This window comes from Misgurnus anguillicaudatus, chromosome 24, assembly GCF_027580225.2.
Source record: "Misgurnus anguillicaudatus chromosome 24, ASM2758022v2, whole genome shotgun sequence".
In the NCBI taxonomy this organism is placed as follows: domain Eukaryota; kingdom Metazoa; phylum Chordata; class Actinopteri; order Cypriniformes; family Cobitidae; genus Misgurnus; species Misgurnus anguillicaudatus.
In genome coordinates this window covers 5,015,151-5,036,148 of record NC_073360.2, presented here as the reverse complement: position 1 = coordinate 5,036,148, position 20,998 = coordinate 5,015,151, and the positions used below count along the sequence as shown (strand labels likewise).

At 37.3% G+C, this 20,998-nt stretch overlaps 1 protein-coding gene across 1 annotated transcript; it reads right to left on the bottom strand.

Moving 5' to 3' along the window:
• Window positions 1-1,536: 1,536 nt before the first annotated feature.
• On the bottom strand, window positions 1,537-20,806 carry ano7 (anoctamin 7). Its single transcript, XM_055195687.2, has 24 exons — window positions 20,644-20,806; window positions 17,882-18,032; window positions 17,547-17,604; window positions 15,854-16,008; window positions 12,643-12,750; window positions 12,408-12,544; window positions 12,018-12,075; window positions 11,815-11,925; window positions 10,961-11,126; window positions 8,648-8,738; window positions 8,459-8,555; window positions 8,219-8,362; window positions 7,963-8,100; window positions 7,622-7,732; window positions 6,971-7,073; window positions 6,775-6,886; window positions 6,648-6,702; window positions 5,319-5,416; window positions 5,072-5,226; window positions 4,741-4,946; window positions 4,386-4,522; window positions 4,092-4,182; window positions 3,633-3,752; window positions 1,537-2,528 (listed from the first exon to the last, which is right to left on the bottom strand). The coding sequence occupies exons 2-24, from the start codon at window positions 17,963-17,965 to the stop codon at window positions 2,397-2,399; spliced, it is 2,667 nt and encodes an 888-aa protein (XP_055051662.2). The 5' UTR covers window positions 17,966-18,032; window positions 20,644-20,806; the 3' UTR covers window positions 1,537-2,396.
• Window positions 20,807-20,998: the final 192 nt, after the last annotated feature.

Below are 20,998 nucleotides of genomic sequence, written 5' to 3'. Positions count from 1 at the left end.
CTATTGCTTTAGTAAATCATAGTTCAAATTAAGCTGTGAAACTTAATCAGTTTTTTAAGTTGATTGGAGACCCCTGACCTACATTGATATTGTGATTTTTATTGTCTTCAGATCTAATCCCCCCACCATCTCCAATACGATTAAAAGATTTACACTCCATTAAGCTATTTTGGGGATTTTCGCCTGGATTTGGCCTACCCAATTTCAAAAGCTTCCCATACCCACATGCAGAGGTTTACATACAAATGTTTGGTATCATTTTACAGGAAACCCTTTGAAATTACATAAAACACTGTTGAAAGTGCTAAACATGGTTGTATGTGATGTCAGTCCTCTAATAAACACAAAAATAAATAGGCGCTTTTTGATGTTTTTTTTCTAAAGTTTTTATTTAAAAGTGTATAACTCTGGCCCTGAGTGCCTCAGCTCCCTGCAGACAGTTTTGTTTGATTCCAGCAATTGCCAGCTTACAGAGGAAAAAGGAATTTTTTCTCTATCATAATAAATGCAAAAGTTATTTTACTCCAACTGATGGGAGGAATAATACGCTTATGGAGTTAAATTTCTGCCAAAAAACATTTGAAGTGCTACCATAACTACATACAGTGGAATAAATGCAATATCTTTATATCATTTTGCAGGAAACCCTTTGAAGTTACATAAAAAGCTGCTGTTTTTGACAAATATTGTTATTTATGTGGTTTTTCATATGATAAAACACAAAATTTTCTTTTTTTATGTTGTAAATATGGTCTCTGATAGTGTACAACTCTGGTTCTGGGTGCTCTAGCAGACTGCAAACAGTTCTGGTTGTTACCAGCAGCAGACAGTTAACACCCAAAAAAAGAATGAACTCTTTAGCATGTAGCATACAAAAGTTATTCTCATTTTACTGAAGTGTGCGAAAATACATTTTTCATATAAATATTAATTTTTTGTTTTGGACATGTAATAAATAACAAGGGATTATTCATGCACACAACCTAAGAAAATGCTGTGAATGGACTCATTTTTTAGAGTAGGACCTAATATAAAAGATGGTGTATCATTTGTGGCTATATGTGCTATCTGAGGCAGTCCACACTCAATTTTCCCATATGTTTACAAAAGACGATTTTTTACCTTATTATTCATTCAAATATTGTTGAATATGTGTTGATAATAGAACAAAAATAACGCTGTAGCCTTATTCCTGAGAATGAGAGCTTTCATTTGATATAAGACTTGCCCATGTTTGTCATACTTGAAAAATATGAAATATGTGAATATTAAATCATATAAAAAATTATGGGGGGGTGATAGTGTAAATTAAGTGTAAATAACTTTCTTACAGTAAAAGATTTCTCAAAGTGATGCATATCTGGAGAAAGTAGAGAGTCTAAGCTTTCAAACAGTATCTCATATGTGTTACTGGGGTCCATGATGGACCATTAAAGATTAAAAGAATATTTTCTTTGAGTCAAAATACGAAATTTTGTACCCGGGACTGGGTCCTCAGGGTTTAATAAATCTCACACAAGCCATATATATATTTTTTTTTATTAAAATGTAATATCTCTTGTCAACTAATATATCATCAGAAAGTTCAAAGAGTCAACAAGTTCCCTACATTCAGAAATGTACAATGGACTGTAAAAATTACTCTGTGGACTGAAACTTTTTGGAAGGTGTGTGTCCCTTTAGTCCGAGTTAACTCGTCAATTAAGAGAAAACGCTTCCCTGCCAATGACAAGAATTTCCGGCTTTCCGCAATACCGCTATTATCCACCAGGTGGTGAACTTAAACAACGCGGAAGAAACACTTTACATGAAAGAGAAATAACTCTGGGTATGTTTTAAGGATCGCTCTGCATCTGATCTCTATCAAAAGTCCTTCTCAAAATTTGGTGTTTTTGAAGAAACCTACCCATATTTGAGAGGTGATAAAAAGAGAACTAATGAAGGTAGGATGAAACAGGGTTTTTTTAAAAACAGAGGGTCTGTTCTTTCATTTGATATATTGTATGTTTATATATTTAAAGAAGAACATTTTCTGGAAGCCATTAAACTTTTCTGAAAATCATGAAAAATGCTGCCGCTGGCTTGCAACTTTTAAAAAAACGCTAGCGGGAGTTAAAAAGGTGGTTCATCCTCAAAGACCTTCCAATGTGGCTGAATTACAACAATTCTGCGGAGATGAGTGGGCCACAAATCCTCCACAGCGCTGTAATAGACTCATTGCAAGTTATCTTATTTTCTTGTTTAATTCATTTTAACCAGATGTCAGCAAACTCCCAATTATCTAAGAAATAAAATAAAGACTGTGTCAATAGAATAAATGCACTTTAAGAAATGCACCCATTTGGGTATTTCTAATTTTTAGAAATAAAATGTGTGGGCTATAAAGTCTACAAATATCAGACTGGTGGTTTGTCTTCATGCACAGGTGATGATCTGGAAGAAGAATTGATGTCTGTAGGAATCTGAAATCTTTGTCGCAGCTTAGTGCTTTGGCGTTCCACCTCCCCCAGAACGGATTTGCTGTAGATCTGAAGGATAGAGACTCAAAAGGTAAGATACCACCAATTTATTTTTTATAAACATTAAAACATGTACATATCGGATGCACTTCCTTTCAAAAATGTAGGGTCAATTGAATAAAATGTTTATAATAATCTTCGAACCTTGTTGTTGTATGTTTGAAATTAGGGATGCAATTTCCCATATTTGATGATCATTTAAATTAACGATCAATCAATCCAATAATCGTTAACAGTAACTGTGCATATAGCCAATGACGTTTTGGGGGCTTAAAAATGCAAAAAAGTGAAACCACCCTCCAGAGTGGAAATCTTAAAAACGATCTACCGTCGCGTTCTCGTCTAAAAAGTAAAAACGCAAAAGTCTGCTCACACGTCACAAGCATGGGCCAGTTCAGGAAAATAACAACAAACATGTTGGATTACTTCCATACGTCAGACCGAGTTGCCATAGCAGATAAATATACAAGAGTCTTTCCAGCAGTTGTACTAAATATCCACAGCTAGTATTACTGATGAGAGAAGGCGCATTAATTATCTCAGTCAAACTGTTGATCCACCGATTAGAAGGAGGCAAACCATACTGTACGGCTTTGAACGAGACCTGGGGGACCAGGAAGAAGGTTGTACGCTGGCCCACGGACTTGGTGTTGTTGTGTGTCAGTGCTTCACATTGCCACCTAGCCGCCTGGAGTGCATACTACATCTAATATCACACACTTTTGCGTCACCATATGCATGCAGATTTCCCCCTCAAAACGTTCGTATAAACGCGGAATAAAAAGTGATAACGCAATGCCACTTTTGCGGTTTCTTTTCAGATCGTTTCCATGTAAACGTAGCCTTAGTCTATGGGGAAATGAATGGGCTTTAGCGTCCTGCTAACTTCCGGGTTGGCCTACAAAAAAGCATCACCCCTGCGGCACTCTATTTGGAGGAGACTGTTTGGAAGTAGTTGAGAACCTCGGATATATCATATTTATTACAAATAGGTCATTAATTGTAGCTATACTAGTTTAATAGCAGTTTTGTTACCTACACCTCAATTAAACTACAATGGCAAAAATTTAACTTCTAAATGTCAGATCAATGGCTCAGCTACGGTACACTCACCTGATTCTCAGCTAATGCCTCTTTGGCCATATAATGCTCTCTTTTGATCTTATTCTCCACCTCCTCTGGAATATCTGGCACCATCCAGTCGATAATGCGAGCAATCAGAATCACAACATGCTGAAATCCCATCATAAATGTTTTAAACGTGAACAAATCTACATTTATCATCATAAATATGATAAATGAATACATTCATTTTATTCAGAATTATCCAGATAAACTTAAATGTCTTGTGCTTGTTGAATTTTACTTTCATAGAAGGAAAACAGATATTTGAATGAAGTTAAAGGTAATTTACAAAATTACTATACAAAACCATAATTTTAGCTTTGGGTGAAAAGCTGGGGTTAGCAAGTGGTGTGTAAGTGGCAAAGCCATTTTAGTGATCAAGATTATGACTTGGATCAATTTTACATGAATATGATTGGTCATTTATACAAATAGTGTTATGTGTACCTCAAATATAATGACAAAACTCAGACGTATGGCCAACAGTTGAAAGTAATCACGTGTGTGCTCTCCTTTCTCATCTCTGAGGCCTCGATATCTTAAATGAAAAGTAAAAGTTAAGTATACAAGAATATATACTTCTGATGGTTTCTGTGACTAAAATATGAAGTGCAGACTTTCAGCCTTCCTTCAAGGGATTAAACAAAAATATTATTTGAAACGTTAAGGAATTCAATCAATATTTATATATATGGTGCTGACTTCACTGTATATGAATGAACATATAGTACATGGTCCTACCTGCATGACATCTGGCTTTGGGTCCAAATGTCTGGAGAGACTGAGAGGGTGAAGTTGATGTAGCCACGCATACTGCCCTCACTGTAGCGATAGTAAAGGCGCGGCAAGAAGTCAGACGTAAACGAAATCAAGAAAGCCTGGCCAAGGAAGAAAATAAACAGAAGATGTGCTCTTCCTAATGAACTTTAAGAAAGTTTTTCATCCAAGATCTCAAACAATGTCTGTAAATTGACCCTCACTGGTTTTGTGAGGGTCAACAAGAAGAGCATGGAGCTAACAATGCTGCGCGGTTCAATTGATAGAATATTTATAAGAAACCTTCATTATGCTAACTGGAAATAGACATGAAACATACATTGCTGATGACAGCCAGGTAGGAGATGAATTGCAGGATGGTCATCCAGATGCCGATGTCTTGTGCTCGTTCTACGACAGGCCTGCGATACTCACATACAAACTTCTGGGCGTCAAGACGTACCTCCACCCAGTTATTTATCAAAGCAAAGAATGGGGCCAGTGGACAGGCTGCTACAAAGATGGTGATGAATCCAAACTGCAGCACTAACAAGATAAAGAGTTGCAAAATTAGTGGAGCAAAACAAAAATGACCTCTGATGTAAAAATAAACCTACAAAATTAAAGTCTTCTTTCTGCTCAGTTTTATTGATAATATAGAGAAGGCTCACCTATCTCCAGATATTCATCGAACAGCCCTTCACACACCAGCAGTTGATAGTCTGATTCCCATGGGCTGAGCTCCGGCTTGCTGTCTGGTTCATCTAATACCTCTTTACTGGGACTTGGTTTCAACTTCCTCTTTTGCCACCATGCCATGCATTTACTGTGTGGAAAACAGAAAGAATTCATGTTCTAACTCTTAACATAATGTTTTATGTTAAGAAAATCTTTAAGATTCAATAGACAAAGACATACGGCATGACAAATTCCTGGATGTTGTTGATGACCTGTTTGCCTACCATGATGATCAACAGCTCTTGAGCAAGTTCAATGAGACATCCAGCAGAGCCACACTACACAACACAAGGACAGAAACACAAGTCATGTGTATGAGACAAATTAATGGGTTAGCATTATAAAACTCTGAGGTCCACTCAGAATCCCTACTATTTTGTATTTTCATTGATGTTTGTGGAGAAATAATATGAAATGTATTTAATATATGTGCTAAAAATGTGTGAAATGAAGTATCAAATTATTTTAAATACTATAAAGGTCATTTCGTACAATGTTAGTTAAAGTTGTCATGAAACAGAAGTAGCGATTATCTTATTTTCCCTGTTGTGACATATATTCGAGTGAAACGGCTATGAAATGAGAAAAAGGTAATGCAGGACTTGATTTCTTCCAATGAGTACTGATTGGATCATTGTAAGTTAGGTCATGATGCTAATTGCTAATCGCTAATCGTTGTGATCTTTTCTCAGGGGCACGTTCAATATCACACCGGTGCGCAACGTTTTGCTACGGTTTCCGGGTTGAACGACATGTTTCCTGGAAACGGTGTGCAACGGAATGCAACAGGTTTTAGAAGCGTTTTCTCTTGTTTGGTGGGTGTGTCAGACGTCGGCCCAATCAGCGGCAAGATGTATAAAACCACGGGGAAGTAAAGAGACAGCTCCCTCAATGGGTTTAAGTTGGAATGTTGTCTTTCATTCTGGACGGCAAGGTCAGTGACTGTAACATCGAGGGTATTTTACACTATTAAACACACATTTATAACGATTTCATCAGGCTTCAGAAACATTTATAAAGAACACAAAGAATGGCCTCTCAGCTACCGTAGTTGCAACTCTTACGTCATCACAACAGGGTGTTCAATGCATCACCGTTTCTGTTTTATAAACGTTGTGCAACGTTTTGTCGGGGCTGAACGCAGCCCTGGACTCGCCCTCACACATTTCTTGTGACAGGAAGTAAAGAGAGATTGTGTCAAGGAGGGGAGGAGATTAGCATTTTTGATTAAAGATTACGAGGGCACATGAATAAAAACAAATATTATGTAGCTCACAGATAAGTAGTTTATAAAGAACACCACAATATTCCTTAAAAAAGTTCTATTTCATGACGACTTTAAGGTTTTATTTGACCATTTTCACTATCTTCTTGAATGGCTTAAAATAAGTTATAATTAAAGTATTTTTAGACTGTGTGTTATATTTACAACTTTGTGAAGGAAGGGTGTTTGAATAGAGGACAAAGCAAAGCACATGACCATGTGCTGCCCACATTGTAAATACTTACATCCTCATTTCTTATCCCTAAGAGTGTGTTATAGTTTCCAGGGTATCCAATAAACCTGTAACACAGATCAAATATTAGATGCCTTCTGAGTTTACATACATATTTATTCTCATATTCGTAAACCTACCTGCCCTTGAAAAATGCAATATAAACAGGAGATGAGTAGAAGTTGACAAACTGGAAGACGAAGACCTTGAGGATAAACGCATCCTCGTATTTGGTCTGAGTGCGGTGCATTTCTAATAGAACACAGTGGATATTTTGTTGTGGCTTTGAAGAAATACCTCAACAATATGTGTACATACATTTTCAAGGTGTCTTACCCCACTGTGTCAGAATTTTGGCCAGGTAAGTATACAGCCGCGACAACAACAGAATAACCATCAAATTTAGCATAGAACCGGTAATACTAGCTATACTTCCAGCCTATATGGGATAGGAAGCAACAAGGTTCTAGTTAGCAACACATTATGTACAAACTGTGTATAAATCTGCTACAAGCATTGGGGGATTTACTTCATTTTGTAATATGGTGGCTGGTTTCTAGCTGGTCCAAACTGGTTTCGATGGATGGTCGGCTTAGGGCCCTAGATCAAAATCTTTCAGATCATCCCAACAAGTCCCCAACAGCTGACCAACTCCCTGAATTAGTTTGAACAGTAATTCTCATTCTGTGTAATGAAACCTAAAATAAGGCTACTAACCAACAACACTACATTGTATAAGTTTAGTTTAATTCATATTCTAAGTTTGAGAGTGTTTTATGTCATGAATTTTAAGATGGGGCTGAAGGGGTAAGAATGCACCCTGAAAAGTTTGAGAACCAATGAGCTAGAAACCAGCAACCACCTTCAATTAAAAATTCACCAAACAAATAACTTACTCAAACCATAATGCCATCTACAATCAATCTTTCAACATTGTGAAAATGATATTCCAACATGGTCAGAAATGAAGAAGAAAAATAAACTTACTGAAAATATGAACAATGCCGTGTTTGAGAGATTATGAGATCTGTAGATAATGATACTTAAAATAGTCCGATACAGGATGATGGCAATTAGGAATATCAAAACTAGGGAAACCTGTAAAAGTGAAGACAATAATTAATAAATAATAATTTAACATGCCATTTCAACCCATTTGAGCGATGTTAAACCACAAATCAATGCTACTCAAATCAACCTGTCTGCCAAGTAAACATTGATTTTCTAATTCAGGTGCATAGAATCGAGGTTTACAATAAACTCTGCAGGACAGCAGCCATTTAGGGCTGGAACCAAATAGCCCTGCCAAAAGTCATTGATTAACTTACCATAAGAATTATGACCATGTTGCCCGTGAGAGTACGACTCAGTCGTTGTCTCTCAGGAAAATGGGGCTCCTCAGCCCCAGTCACAGGATTACGAATAGTATTTGGTGCCAGTGCAGTAAATTCTGGCCTTGGCCTCTCCTAATGTCAGAAAGTCACATTAGAAGTAATGCTGGGAGGTATCAGAAGCAACTGGATCTAGTATTAAGGGTGGAATTGCATTTCATAGATGTATAACCATCTAATGTTTCTTCATTACCTCAATCTCTTCAAATTCAGAGCAGTCCCAGCGATGTGCCAATATGGAGTTTGTGCGTTTCCAGTACTCCAAGAAGGTGACTGACCACAGAGCCATGAATATACTGAAGAACACAGTTCCTCCATTGTCAAATAACAAGCCTGCCTAATAAAAATGTTCAAACAGGCATTGTGAGTACTCTACTAATGTGATATCTAAGAATATCATCTGTAATTTAAAAGCTTGGTGAAATTCCAAAACCTTATAGGTGTCGCAGATGCTGGAGAGGTTCCAGTAGGTGCAGATGTTGCAGAGCGGGCACATGACAAATGCACCTCCACTGGAGCAAAGTTCTTCTCTATGGAAGAGATGTCAACAAAGAGCAGGGAGGTCAAAGACATCAATGTCAAGATCAGGTCATCATTGTTTTCAGTCAGAGATATTACTCACGCTGGAGTGTCAGTGACCATCAACCAGATACCAAACAAAAATATGACAAAACCCGCTACTGCTGCAGGTAACAGCCAGCCTGTGTAGAAGCCTACAGAGGGGACAAAGAGCAGTTATCCAAAACTTGAATGATTTGCTTGCTAATAGGTTGGTTGATATATAAACCTCTTCTTTTCATATTTACAGTCATTTTAACTCTAAGATACTTTACATCAGGGGTCACCAATCCTGGACCTGGAGGACCGGTGTCTCTGCAGAGTTTAGCTCCAACCCTAATCAAACACACCTGAAACACCTTATTTTGCTGCTTCAGGTGTGTTTTATTAGGGTTGGAGCTAAACTCTGCAGAGACACCGGCCCTCCAGGACCAGGATTGGTGACCCCTGCTTTACATGTTAGCCAGAAAGTGAGTCTCATTCAATAAAGAACTGCCTAAAAATCCTTTTGTTCAGAAAAATCTCTCACACAGACTTTCACTGGATTCAGGCCCATGGGCATAGTTCAAATCTTTTGTCCTCATTCTGCTAGATCTGTCACACAGTAATTCACCAGATCCTCTCATCAAACATATCATTGCTGGGGATCACAGGAACTGCTCTACACTGGTTTGAATTCTACCTTTTGGGTCGATCCTTCTGGTTGTCATGGAGGGGAGAGTTGTCCAAATCGCATCACCACATCACAATGTCAGTGGAGTGCCTCAAGGATCTGTGTTTGGGCCACTCCTATTCTACATGTATACACCATTCCTAAGAGATATTACTTTATACAATCACGTGGCTTTTCTTATCACTGCTATGCTGACAATTCCCAGATTAACTTATTTTTTAACAAGACTATAGAGGCACACATTGCAGCCTGCCTTAATGACATCTTAGCTTGAATGAGAGAACACCACCTCCAACTCAGCCTAGCTAAAGCTGAACATCTTGCCTTTCTGGCAACACCAACAAGGACATTTAGAAACCTATGTGTTGTCTTTGACAAACAGCTAACCTTCACTGATCATATTGCAAAGATAACATGATCATTCAGATTTACATTATACAACATCAGGAAAATCAGGCTTCCTAACTGAGCACAAGGCACAACTCCTTGTTCAGGCCCTGGTTATTTTTAGACTGGACTATTGCAGTGCTCTTATAGCCAGTCACATTCAATCAAACCAATCCAAGTGTTTTAGAACGCAGTAGCTCAACTGGGCTTCCAGGAGCCCAAAAGACCATTTGCTGCTCACATCAAGTTCAAATCTATACCTTACATAGGGATCCAGGGGGGATATAATCCTGCAGCTCAGCCTACAAAACACCTTCTAATCTTTTCTCTCTCCCTAATAAGATACTGTCTCTAAGAACTGTTGAAAAAAGTAACTTTGAATAGCAATTCTCATATTATTGGCTCTCTAAAGCAGAGCTTCTTAAACCTGTCCTGAAGTACCTCTAGTCCTGCACATTTTCTATGTCTCCCTCATCTGACAAACCTGATTCATGCAATATTTCCTCTGTGTCTCCTTTAAAGCTAAAATATTTCTGTATGTGGGTAAATAAGCAATGAGACAGTGCTAGTAATGCTAACAGGCTGTTATTATCTTTGTTTGTTCTTCCTTGTCTCTTCCTCAGAAGTTACATGAAGACCTACTGTTCTTATTTCATTTATTGCCATTGGCTGACAAAAAATATCAAATCAACATATAATTATGTAAACTTTAGCAGAAATAACTGTACTCTGAGTGTGTTCCTCTTAAAATATAGTGTAATCTGATTGTAACAGTGGCGGCTCATGACTGCTCATCCGAGGATGCGCTAATTCAAAATAAGTGTTCGGATTGTCACATGTGTGGTTCCCTTTTCCAAAATATGTGTCCTGCGTGTCGAGAGATCCTGTGTGCATTGTGTGTTTTGTCAAAATAAGTGCCTGCTGCAGTTTATGATAAAAGAGATGCTCCCAAGATACACGCTAGATACTTCCTTAACAGTAAACTCTAATTACGCATGAGATTATGCGAGTATCTGGCAAACGTGAGCGTCTCTTTTGTCATAAACCGTTTAGACGCATCTGCAGTAGGCACTTATTTTGGCATGACACGTGATGCACACACAATCTCTTAAAGCGCAGAACACATATTTTGAAATTACGAATCACACACATGACAAGCTACATGCATTTTGTGACGACCTTCGCATCATGCGCCCTCAAAAAAGAAGTTACCAGCCGCCACTGGATTGTAAGTACTTGATTTTGTAATTTTCTAAATACTGATTATATGTGGTCAATTACTACCCTTCTCTTTATGTAGCTGAGTCATAAACGTACCCAGCCAGGCAAAGTACAGGGCTATCTTCTCCCCGAAGTACTCGCGAATGTGATCCAGGGGCTGGTATTTATCCCAGCAACCCCAGCGCCCCCAGTAATGATGCAGAATCTGCCTCATGTTGAGAGATTGTGGATCCACTGGAGTTGTCGGCATCTCAAATGGACCCTAATTATAAAAATTGCCATTTATTAATATGGTTTTTCTAGGGTAAATTCTAGGTTGGATTATGCTGGTTGGTTATAATTTGGTGCTGGTCTAGCTATTGGTATTATATTAATGGCAAGTCTAGCATTTATGGATTCAATTCTCGCTTGAATACACCTGTAAGTCACTTTGAATAAAACTGTCAATGTAATGCAATGTAATGTAAATGTTAGGATAGTCAACAAGCATCTTTCAAGAGAAGTGGAGGAAGTCATGCTGGTTAGTCAAGTATTAACATACGGCAAACCTTACCTTACTCACAAAATATAACAACAAATAAAAAAGAAAAAGCATAGCTGGACTTGATTTCATCCAAAAATATTGATTCCACGAAATGGAAGAGTAGATGTGACATACACACTTGGGGAGGATGGCGTTTGATATAGTAAAAAATAGGAATTATGGGTATGAACCCAGCTAAAAGGTCCAGAGACCCCATTGACTTCTATAGCAAGAAAAAAAGAATACTATGGAAGTAAATGGGGTCCACGAAAATATCTCAAAATATCTTTTCCTTTGTGTTCATCACAACAAAGAAATTTTTCATGGGTTTGTAACAACATGAGAGTAAGTATATGATGACAGAATTTTCTGAGTTTATGTTGATATTTTTGTCATAGTTTCACTGTTATGTACTGTACATGCATACCTCATGAAGGGGAAATGCAGCATTGATGATCTTCTCACTAACCAGCCTGCCAACTCCAATCTCTCCTCTCTTCAATGATCCATACGGAGTCCTGGCCAAGATCTCATACAGCTTCAGGAATACACAGAGAAATGAAAGAGAATAAGTGCATTACTGTATGCAGAAGATACACTGTCTACAGTAAAGAGAAACTTCAAACTCACTATTTGATGCCTTTGTGTGGTTTTGAAGAAAGTGTCTTTGTTTTCATGACCAAGAAACCTGAAAGCAGCAGTAAATATTGTTGTAAGATGGATTTGGTAGAAAAAATGTGCTCACATTTTGCATAAGCGTGCGACAGCCAGCAAAGTGTTTGTTTTTGAGGAGGTGGTGGAGTCTAAGCAAATATATGTTAGTTGTGACTCCGTTATCCTTATTGTTTAGCACACAGCTCATGTTTGTTGTTCACAATTTTTTTTACTTGCTTCTTGTGAAAAATTATTTGTTTTAAACACAAAACATACGCTGTTGGTGTATTTTGGGATCCGGTTTAGTACAAAGGAAAACATGCTTTTTTTTTGGGATAGAAGCAACATTATTCAAAATATGCATACCTCTCTATTTTATTGGTGCGAAACTGGCAAGTATAGTAGTTGGGTGGAGGGTTGGGCACATCCTGGGCCATAATGTTTGGAATGTGCAGTTTTTTAAGGACAGTCTCAGACCAGTTTGATATCGAAGTTGGCACCACCTGAGGTCACACAATAGAAGCAAATAATTTATAGACTGTATATATTGACTCTTTGTAAATCGAGTCATTTGCTTTGTGGTATGTGCAATACGTTTTACTTGTAATGGCACCCGTAGGCTGATCTCTTCAGCGTAATAACACAGAATGTCCCATGGGGCGCTCAGAAGAACATACGTAGTCTTTGTTTTTCCTTGCACAACCTCTTTCTGAAACAAATTTAAAGTTGGGCAGAGACATTAGATGCATTGAATGTCCTTAGATTTACTTCAAAATATACCACACATGTAGTTTGAAATGGGTGAACCTCTTTATAATTAACATGATCTCAAGAGATACAGTATGTGTGTATTTTTATGAAAAGTGTGGTTGTATCACACATATGCTTATATTTACATACACACTGAAATGTATAATATTCATGTGCTAACATGACTAATATGTTTATTATTTACGTATTAACAGCTTTACAGAGGTACAAATTTGAACATATTTCTATTCATAAATATTATTAATTATATTAAATAAATATTATTAGAATTGTGGGCATTACTCATTGTTTTCAGTCATATTTTCTGACAGTTTACTCATTTATCTATTGAAGTGTTCATGACTTTCAGAGAATTACACAATATCAAACAAGAATACACTTTAAAACCCTAAAATGAAAAACATTTCTGTAATCATTTAACCATTTTGTAATATATAGTTTGTTTGCCATGACACACAAAATACGTCTTCTCCTATGCAACAATAATTACACTAAAACACAATATAAATTCACAAAAGATGTTAATTTTATTCATTTGCTGTAATCCACATCTTTAAAATCCATACGATTGGGAGGAACCGATCCAAATTCCGCCCTTATCTAGCAATCTCGATCTCAGTTCTCATCAGCAACTGTAAACGTCAAATCTTGCGTTTTATTATGAATTTGAATTGAAATATTTTGCCTCAAGAAGCTTTACGACACATTGCTTTATAGCAGTATTATCAAACGCTCATTGGCTTCTTGTGTGCTGCGTCACAGATTTGCGACATTGCCAACTTTCAGTCGATGTACTTTTGAAATTTAAAATGCGCACCTTGACAGAGAGAAGCTGGATTAACGTTCTCATGGATTAATAATTTTAATATTTCTCTGTACTTTATTTACTCCAGAGAGGACCAGGTCTGCAGCACATCCTCAATTTTACTACTTTTGGTACTGCTTTTGAAATTTTACAATAAATTATTGAGATTACATTTGTCTGTCTGTTATGCAAGATGGTGGTCCAGGAGGTACGTCGGGAGGAGAAAGCAAAAAGGTGCGCCCAAGCTGAGGCAAAGCAAGGGCAGTGTATGGGATGGGAAGGAGTGGAGAAGAGGAAGATCTCCTGGAAAGAGCTGTGGGAGATGGAGGCATTCAGGGCAAGCTTTACCGTCAGGGCTGCCTACGATGTCCTGCCTTCTCCAGCAAACCTGAAAAATGGTATGCCGAGGACCCCGCGTGCCCTCTTTGCTCAAGTCTAGCAACACTGAAGCACATTTCAGTGGGATGCAAGATCAGCCATGGCCAAGGCTGTTACACCTGGCGCCACAACAAGGTGCTGAAGTGTCTTGCTGCCGTGTTGGAAAGTCGACGGACAAGTGTGAATGCCCTTCTTCCCCCATCATCCTAGTGGCAGTCAACACCATTTGTTTGGGAGGGCGAGGGTCAAGCCAACCTCACCACCATAAGATCAGACTCTGGTCAGCTAGGCAGAGCACGGGACTGAAAGATGTTGGCAGATTTGAACAAGAAACTCTGCTTCCCAGCTGAAATTGCAGCCACCTTGTTTTGAATGAAGAGAAAAGGCTCCGCCTGGGTTTTCAAGTGAGTTGATGGCACCTAGGGAGTGAACCTGCACGCTGGGATTCACTGCTGAACCCTCTGGAGGTGTCGTGGCCCTATCAGCGCAACACCCAGGAAGGAGGGCGCCCACTTGACAACCCAAAGGGTGCCATCACTCAATTGACCATCCAACGGAGTCGCAACGATGCCTCAGGTAAGTATTAAGGGATATCAACAATTGACCGGTGTTTCTGGGTAATTGCGGTAGATAGTTTGTCATCGTTTGCCACTGAACCTGCATTAACAACGACAGTGGGGCCTCATGCCTAAATCAAACGGGTTGGCGCACATGGTTGGGTTGCGGTGAGATTTTGGCGTTTTCTTGTTGTCTTGTGTTTTGTGGTAAATAGTATGGCATACAGAACCGTTTGCCACTGAACATGTATTAACGACGACAATGGGGCTTCTGGCCTTAGTTAAACAGGTTGGCGTGTATTGTGGCGTTAGAGATTGAGGCTAGGTCATGTCAAGGGTTTATGCACTGAGTTACGGGAAAGGAGCAATCTCAGAAGATGGAAGGGCTGAGGACTAGTGTGGCAGAGGGTCACCCAATTGACCATCCCACGGAGTCTCATTGGTGCCTCAAGTATGCATTAAGGGATATCAACATCAAGTCCTATACAACAGATCTAACAGTACATGATTTTAATAAACTGTTTTGGGTAGGACTGTATTGGCTTAAAATATATTTTAAATGCAATATTGTTACAAACATTTACATATTTCTGTTCATTATGTTACATTATTATAAAAGGATACATTTTTATTTTTGTATAAAAAGGGTTTGGGTTTAGGGTAAGATTTGGGTTAGAGTGGAATTTATACAGCAATCTTTATGGTATAAAAGAGTTTCAAATGTTTTACGTTTTGTAGCTGTAAAAATGTAATAATTCTACAATTAAATGTTGCAAATTTGTCTACATTGTACACTTCAGCATCTATTTAAACGTACATAAAAGTAAGTTTTGTGTTTTTGAAAAGTTACGTATTATTACTTTGTATTAAAAGTGAGACCATGCTGTAATAATAGACTATTCCATGTTAAATAAATACTGTATAACTTTAGCTCTATCCACAACATCTGTGGCATGCTCATCATTTGTAAAAGCAAATGAATAAATTATAATTATAACACAAATATTAGCCTGCAAATATTAGCCTACAGCATTCTTGTCTGTGCAAAGTTTAATATAGACCCTGATGTAATGCTAAGCACTTTTCAATGTCAAAGACCGGTTTTAATATGAACTTTGCTGTAGATGTTTGCGTATGCACACTTTATAAACAAGGCCAACATTTAAAACAATAAGAAGGTGTAGCTTATTTATTTTGGAATATGTTTTTAAGCGTATCGGTCGTATGTTCTGTAATCATGCATTTTGCAGTGCAAGGGATGTACACATGTGTCAACACAGATCTTTAGTATTGTTATGTACCATCTCCTGATGAATGCCGGCCGCCTGGAGTCTGGAGAGGAATTCTGTCCTCCACTTCCTGTGGCTATCACGAGAGGAATGGAACGCTGCTTCTTCTTTGTCCGATTTGGCAGATTTTAAAGGGTTCACAGAATCCTCCCAAACCAAGACAAAATCTTATCAAAAGATAAAGTTTTCATTAGAGTTTAAAACTTTCTATGTTTATACGTCTGCATTATACAGATTCATGTCTAGGTATGAAAATATACATACAAAAAACATTTCTTTAACAAACTATTCTTCGATGAAAGCATTCTGTATACAAAATGATAATCAAATATTCGTGAACTTTTATAGATGTTAATATTTTGGGATCAACAAAGTCCCCTGCTAAAAAAAATAATAGACACCATAACAGAAATTCTATTGGATTTATTGGTTTTAATGGCAATTTTATTGGTTGTATTGGAAACTATAATGGTCTCCATGGGTCTCTGTTGGTCTCTACTGGTATGTGTTGAGTTCTATTGGTGGGGCCATTAAATCCTAATGGAATATGTCCTTAAACACACTACAAAAATTAGTTTTGTAGTGGTTTTAATGGTAAACGCTACTGATATTTTAATGGAAACCATTAGTAATTTCTGTAATGGTTTTATTGTTTTCTTTTCAGCAGGGTCAATACGCATTATTCAGTATGTTGATTTCAATCCGAGGCTGTGAGGGATGGACGTCCAGGGCATGAGCTTTAAACCTATTGTTTTGTATCAGGATGGTCGTCATTTAGCCATCAAAACACAGAAAATACATCATTTTACAAATTTCCACAGGACAAAGAACGTCAGAAATGGTGGATTGTTAAAATGAGAAGGGGCATATGACCTAATGTGAGATTAAAATAGTGCAATGTGTACATAATATCTGTTTTGGATATTAGCCTGTCGGCTAATTGCTAATTTCTCATGATGTAAACATGTTTACTTTTCTTTAAAACACCAATATAGTGCAACAATACAATATTTTATAACAACAACTAAGTATACATCTCATGTTGTGTAGAAAATAAGAGTTTGTCTCATGTATTTTCTCTGTTAAGTTTTTTCAAGACATGAACATTGACTTAATAACGTCTGATTGAGTTGATAACAAGCTATTTACATGATAGTTGGTTGTGAATGTATTGTTAAAGGTAAAACCCCATATGAACCCCCAAAGTTGTGTACAAATGTTATTTAGTTAGACACGAATCCTGCTTCTGTTGATTCTTGTCAATGTGCTTAAAAAAACTTACCGGAAAAAGTTTTTAATGTATTCATGCCTTGTGTTTTTGTAATCTGTACTATTCAAGATATGTACATAGTTATGGACTATATTGGTGTTTTAAGGAAAAGAAAACATGCTTACAACATTAGAAATGAGTGATTAGCCAACATGCTAATTAACATGCTAATTATAAAAACAAATGTTATACACGTTGTGCTGCTGTCAATTAGGTGTGTCGTTTTAATCACAATTAGATCAAATGTCCCTTCTCATTTTAACAATCCATGATTTCTGAGGTTCTTTGTCCTGTGGAAATTTGTAAAATGATATTTTTTCTGTTTTGATGGCTGAATGGCCAGCATCCTGATACAAAACAATAGCTTAAAAGCTCACAGCCTCGGATGCGACTTGGAATCAACATGGCGGCAGGCTAAGGCGTACATATACTCACCAATCTGTGTGACCCCATCACTAAATACGTTTCTGTTTTTCTGAGGTGCAGCACACATCTGTATAACATATAGACATTAAAAACACTCACCAATGCAAATTCTTGAATGCATGCTAACATTATTTTTACGAGAAAACCCTCTAATGAACATCTTATCAGGATTATTCGGGTGGAGTTGTGAGTGACACTAGGAAACTGTAAGAGATTGGCATGTTTGTGTTACATTGTTAAGCCGTAATTAGCTTCCTCTCTTTGTGACCGATGATGGTTTTCGTAAACAATCTGCACTTTTCTTTCCAACAATGTAAATCAGAAGATAACAACTGTTCTGGTACCTTCATGCTGCCGTAGGTTTTTTCAGCATTGTCAGATAGGGCTATGAGAGTAGCGTTGTCCTCAACTAAATTCTTTTTTTTCATTGTCACCCCAGAAGAGCCAACGTAACGCTATGTTGTCCAAATGTCGACGTTTAAATGATTTGCCCTCCTATAAAACAGCACAAATACAAATCACACCTAAAGCAATTGGAGCATAAAGCAATGGTTGAGTTATAAGCAAAGTAGAACAACCATGAGTATTGTATCAAGAAGTTTATACAAATAAACAGTGTTGTTCTCTATGGTCAGAGATCTGTCTATTATTAAAGGGGACATATCATGAAAATCAGACTTTTTCCATGTTTAGATGCTGTAGTACTTTTATCAACCTAGAAAATGTGAAAAAGATCAACCCAGTAACTTTTTGGTAAACCATTCTCTGCAAGCATGTGAAAAAAGATCATTAAAATTTGGCTCCTCTTGTGATGTCAGAAGGGGATAATACCACCCCCTAATCTGCATTATCCAACCACGGCACTGCCATTTAGTGCAGAGATCAGCTCATTTGCATTTATAAGGCCCTCAGCTACAAAGTGGCATTTTTAACATGCTATAATAAATTATCTGTGGGATATTTTAAGCTAAAACTTCACAAATGTACGCTGGGGACACCAAAGATTTATTTTACATCTTAAAAAGTCTTGCGAATTGTCCCCTTTAAAGAATCTTTGTATAGTATGTAGATATGTATCGTTATAATTTTTTCTGTGGAAAACATTTATACCTTCACATTTCATTATCGGTTCTCATAAGAAAACTCATGAATTATAGCAGTGGTTATCAAATTGGGTGGCGGCTAGGGATGGGCGGATCGATCCTAAAGTATCAATATTTCCGATCCTGCCTTTGTATCAAAAGGATCGATTCTCAAGTACAAGTATCGATTCTATTTGTTTTTTTGTTTTTTAACAAGTGATTTGAGAATTTTTAGTAATAGTTGGACGCTGTTTTGTATATAAATAGACTTAAATCGCAATGTCAGTGGGAACTATCTTCTTCCTCTTACTGCGTTTGCTCATTCAGTCCTATCTCCTTCCGCTGTATCACGCGTTCGTTCGTCCGCTCATTCAGTCCCATCTCCTTTTGCTGTATTACAGCGTGCGTTCATTCGCTCAGTCACTACCAGCACACTCAGTCGGCGCAGGCAGGTTTAAAAAAGGGGTTTAAGTGCATTGTTGCATTCAGTTAATGATGATGAAGCCTCGTGTGACATTTGTTAACAAAAATACGCCACTGGTAATACCACAAATATGACAAAGCATCTAAAAGCAAAATAACTGTTACAGAGCACGAAGCAATGCAGCCTCAGTCATCCCTGGTTTGATTTTTCAGTGCATTTTAGTAACTTTTATCAGGGTCTTGTTTTATTTTTAAAAGCAGTAGACTTTATCAGTCAAAGAAAAAACAGGCTCAAGAGGAAAATGTTAATTTCAACATTCACTTGTTTGATCTCAAAAACGTATGGGAAGAAATGTGGTAAAAGTGTGCAGTGCAAAAAGGTGTCATGTCTATTATTTGATATTAATAATGATGGCTATCAAAAGACCCAATAAAATCACTTTAATAAACTTTAATACATACATAAAAATATTTCATAAAAGTATCGGAATCGGAATCGGCGATACTTGTCTTAAAAGTACTTTGTATCGGATCGACAAGAAAATAACTGGTATCGCCCATCCCTAGTGGCGGCCCATATGGCAAAGAAAATATATTTTATATATATCAAATCTGGCCAAAAATATATGTACTGAAATTATTTTTTAAAACTTTGAAATATGTTACAGCAGCAAAGTCCTTGATTATTATGCCAGAATGAGAGTATAGTTCCTAGCCATATCTGCCTAGAAAATCACAACTTTTAGTTTTCTGTCGGTCTTAGTACACAATGTAACTACAGAAGAGTCAAGTTTTAAATATGAAAAATATTGAAACTCTTTGGTAATTTTTGAGCACAATGCTAATGGTCTGATCAGATTCAATGGATTATGCTACGCTATGCTAAAAGTGCTAGCGCCAGACCTGAAGATCAGCTGAATGGATTCCAAAACGGTAAGAATCAAATGTTTAACTCTAGGAGAGCTGGAAAATGAGTATATTTTCAAGTCTCTTTAAGCATCAACTGATTCAAAAACAGTTCAAACTCTGTGTATGTTTTGATCATTGTCTGAATCTGGGGCCTCATTTATAAAATGCTGTGTAGAAAACATCCTAAATATGATGCATTTGTTCATACCCCATATTTGCATGCATTTTGTGGATAAAAGCTGATGCAAATAATAGACATAATCATTTGCACACATGTAACATAGAAATCCAGAAAAGCTGGTTAAGACTACATTTGTATGTTAGCTGAATTAGTCTGAATGTTTAAAAATAGATTAAATAGCCTAAAAAGGCAAAGATACAGAGACATAATGCAATGTATTTGTGGATTGGTTGGGTGTTTGTTATTAATCCAATCTGTAAACAAGTTTGGTGGATGTGTCTTCGAAGCTCTTGAAGGAAAACATGTTTATATCAAGTTAAATATTAAGAATAAACCATAACCCAAGTTAGTAAAATCTCAAGTTAAGCCAACTTAGCATTTTAGTAAATATTGAGGCTAATATTTTTCTCTTTCGCTTTAATTTCTATTTCAGTACGCATGTCCTGTAAATTACTGTATGTCAATGTTATCTGGATTAAATCTAGCATCTACACCGTTTCTCATTTCTCACCTGTAATTTCCTTTCCTCCTATCTGCATTTGTGGCAGCTCTAGGTCTCCTCAGCTTAAACCCTTTGGCATTTTCCCAAGTGTCTTTTTTTAAGTCCTTCAGTCCAAAGATGAGGCACAATCCTCCAGCAGGATAAGAATCAGACTGAGATGAGGAAACATTTTGGTAGAGTCTGATCTTGTTTGCTGTTAAGTAGGAGTCTCTCTAAACTTCACTCACACAAGCGTTCGCAAACACACACACACACACACACACACACACACACACACACACACAGAAACCAAACAATATTGAATGATCATTGTGCCAGTCTTGTCATGAAGGAAGTGGTCACATGACATGCTTTAAATTCTCAC